Source organism: Salvelinus sp. IW2-2015, linkage group LG16 (genome assembly GCF_002910315.2).
Source record: "Salvelinus sp. IW2-2015 linkage group LG16, ASM291031v2, whole genome shotgun sequence".
NCBI lineage: Eukaryota > Metazoa > Chordata > Actinopteri > Salmoniformes > Salmonidae > Salvelinus > Salvelinus sp. IW2-2015.
In genome coordinates, this window is record NC_036856.1 from 3,769,415 (window position 1) to 3,770,623 (window position 1,209).

A 1,209-nucleotide genomic window follows, 5' to 3' on the forward strand; every position below is an offset into this window, starting at 1 on the left:
AATCTCATCCTAGTTGAGTCCGAAAGCTGGATCGAATCTCCGAGCTGACAAGGTCAAAACCGGTCGTTCTGCCCCTGAGCAAGGCAGTTAACCCACTGTTCCCCGGGCGCCCATGACGTGGATGTTGATTAAGGCAGCCCCCCGCAACTCTCTGATTCAGAGGGGTTGGGTTAAATGCGGAAGACACATTTCACTTGAATGCATTCAGTTGTACAACTGACTAAGTCGTTGAATGGGGTGAAACAAAAACCTGCACCAAACAGTGTGTGGCCAGCCAGAAGTATTATTTTCATATACTATATACCCTGCGGTGAAATCTGTCCACTATCTGTAGCTGTGTAGTGTGTTCATGTGTGTGTGTGTACCAACCTGCAGTGGGCGATGATGGGGCCTGCGTCAGGGGGGTTACATGTCTTGACTCTGCGTAGGAAGGCCAGGAAGGGGGTGGGGTACTCAGGGACCCCGTGGTCAGGCCACGCCGTGAACTGGAACTGACGGACCTCCCGCTTCTCACTGGAACCATTCTGGAGCTGAATAAATGAATAAATAAATGCGTTAAATTAAAACAAACTGACCTAGTTTGCGGGGATTTGCCTTTTTTTTGTGTTTTATTCCTGGTCATTCCCACTGGTTTTGTGTTTTCCTGCTGTGGATGTGCTTTCTTGCTGCCATTGCTGCCTGCCATAAAGTTGAGGACAGGGTCTGACAGACCCAATCAACCTGCACATGTACTCTACTGTAATGCTTATTGTTAATATATGGTTATTTTTTGACACTTGGTTATTGTGTTACTGTTGTCCCGTGACAATTTTGTCACGTTCATGCCAATAAAGCGAATTTAATTTAAATTGGAAAGAGAGAGAGAGAGAAGACGATCCGAGAGAGAGAACAGAGAGAAGAGAACAAGAGACAGAGAGAGAACAGACGACGAAAGAGAAGAGAGAGAGACACGAGAAGAAAAGAGAAGGAGAGGAAGAGAGAAGGACACAGAGAGAGAGAGAGACACCAGAGAGAGAGAAAGAGAGAAGAAGAGACACAAGAGAGAGCGAGACACAGAGAGAGAGAGACGAGCAGAGAGGAGAGAGAGAGAGAGAGAGAGAGAGAGAAAAACACAGAGAAAAGACCAGGAGAGAGAGAGGAGAAAGAGAGAGAGACGAGAAGAAGAGAGAGAGAGAGACACAGAGAGAGAACCATAGAAGGTGGGGGATA

General features: G+C 47.0%; 1 protein-coding gene across 1 annotated transcript in view; it reads right to left on the minus strand.

Moving 5' to 3' along the window:
• LOC111975548 (receptor-type tyrosine-protein phosphatase S-like) overlaps window positions 1–1,209 on the minus strand; it is a 268,179-nt gene that overhangs the window by 26,289 nt on the left and 240,681 nt on the right. The window contains 1 exon segment of the mRNA XM_070447461.1: window positions 370–524. Coding sequence (XP_070303562.1) covers window positions 370–524 — 155 coding nt within the window.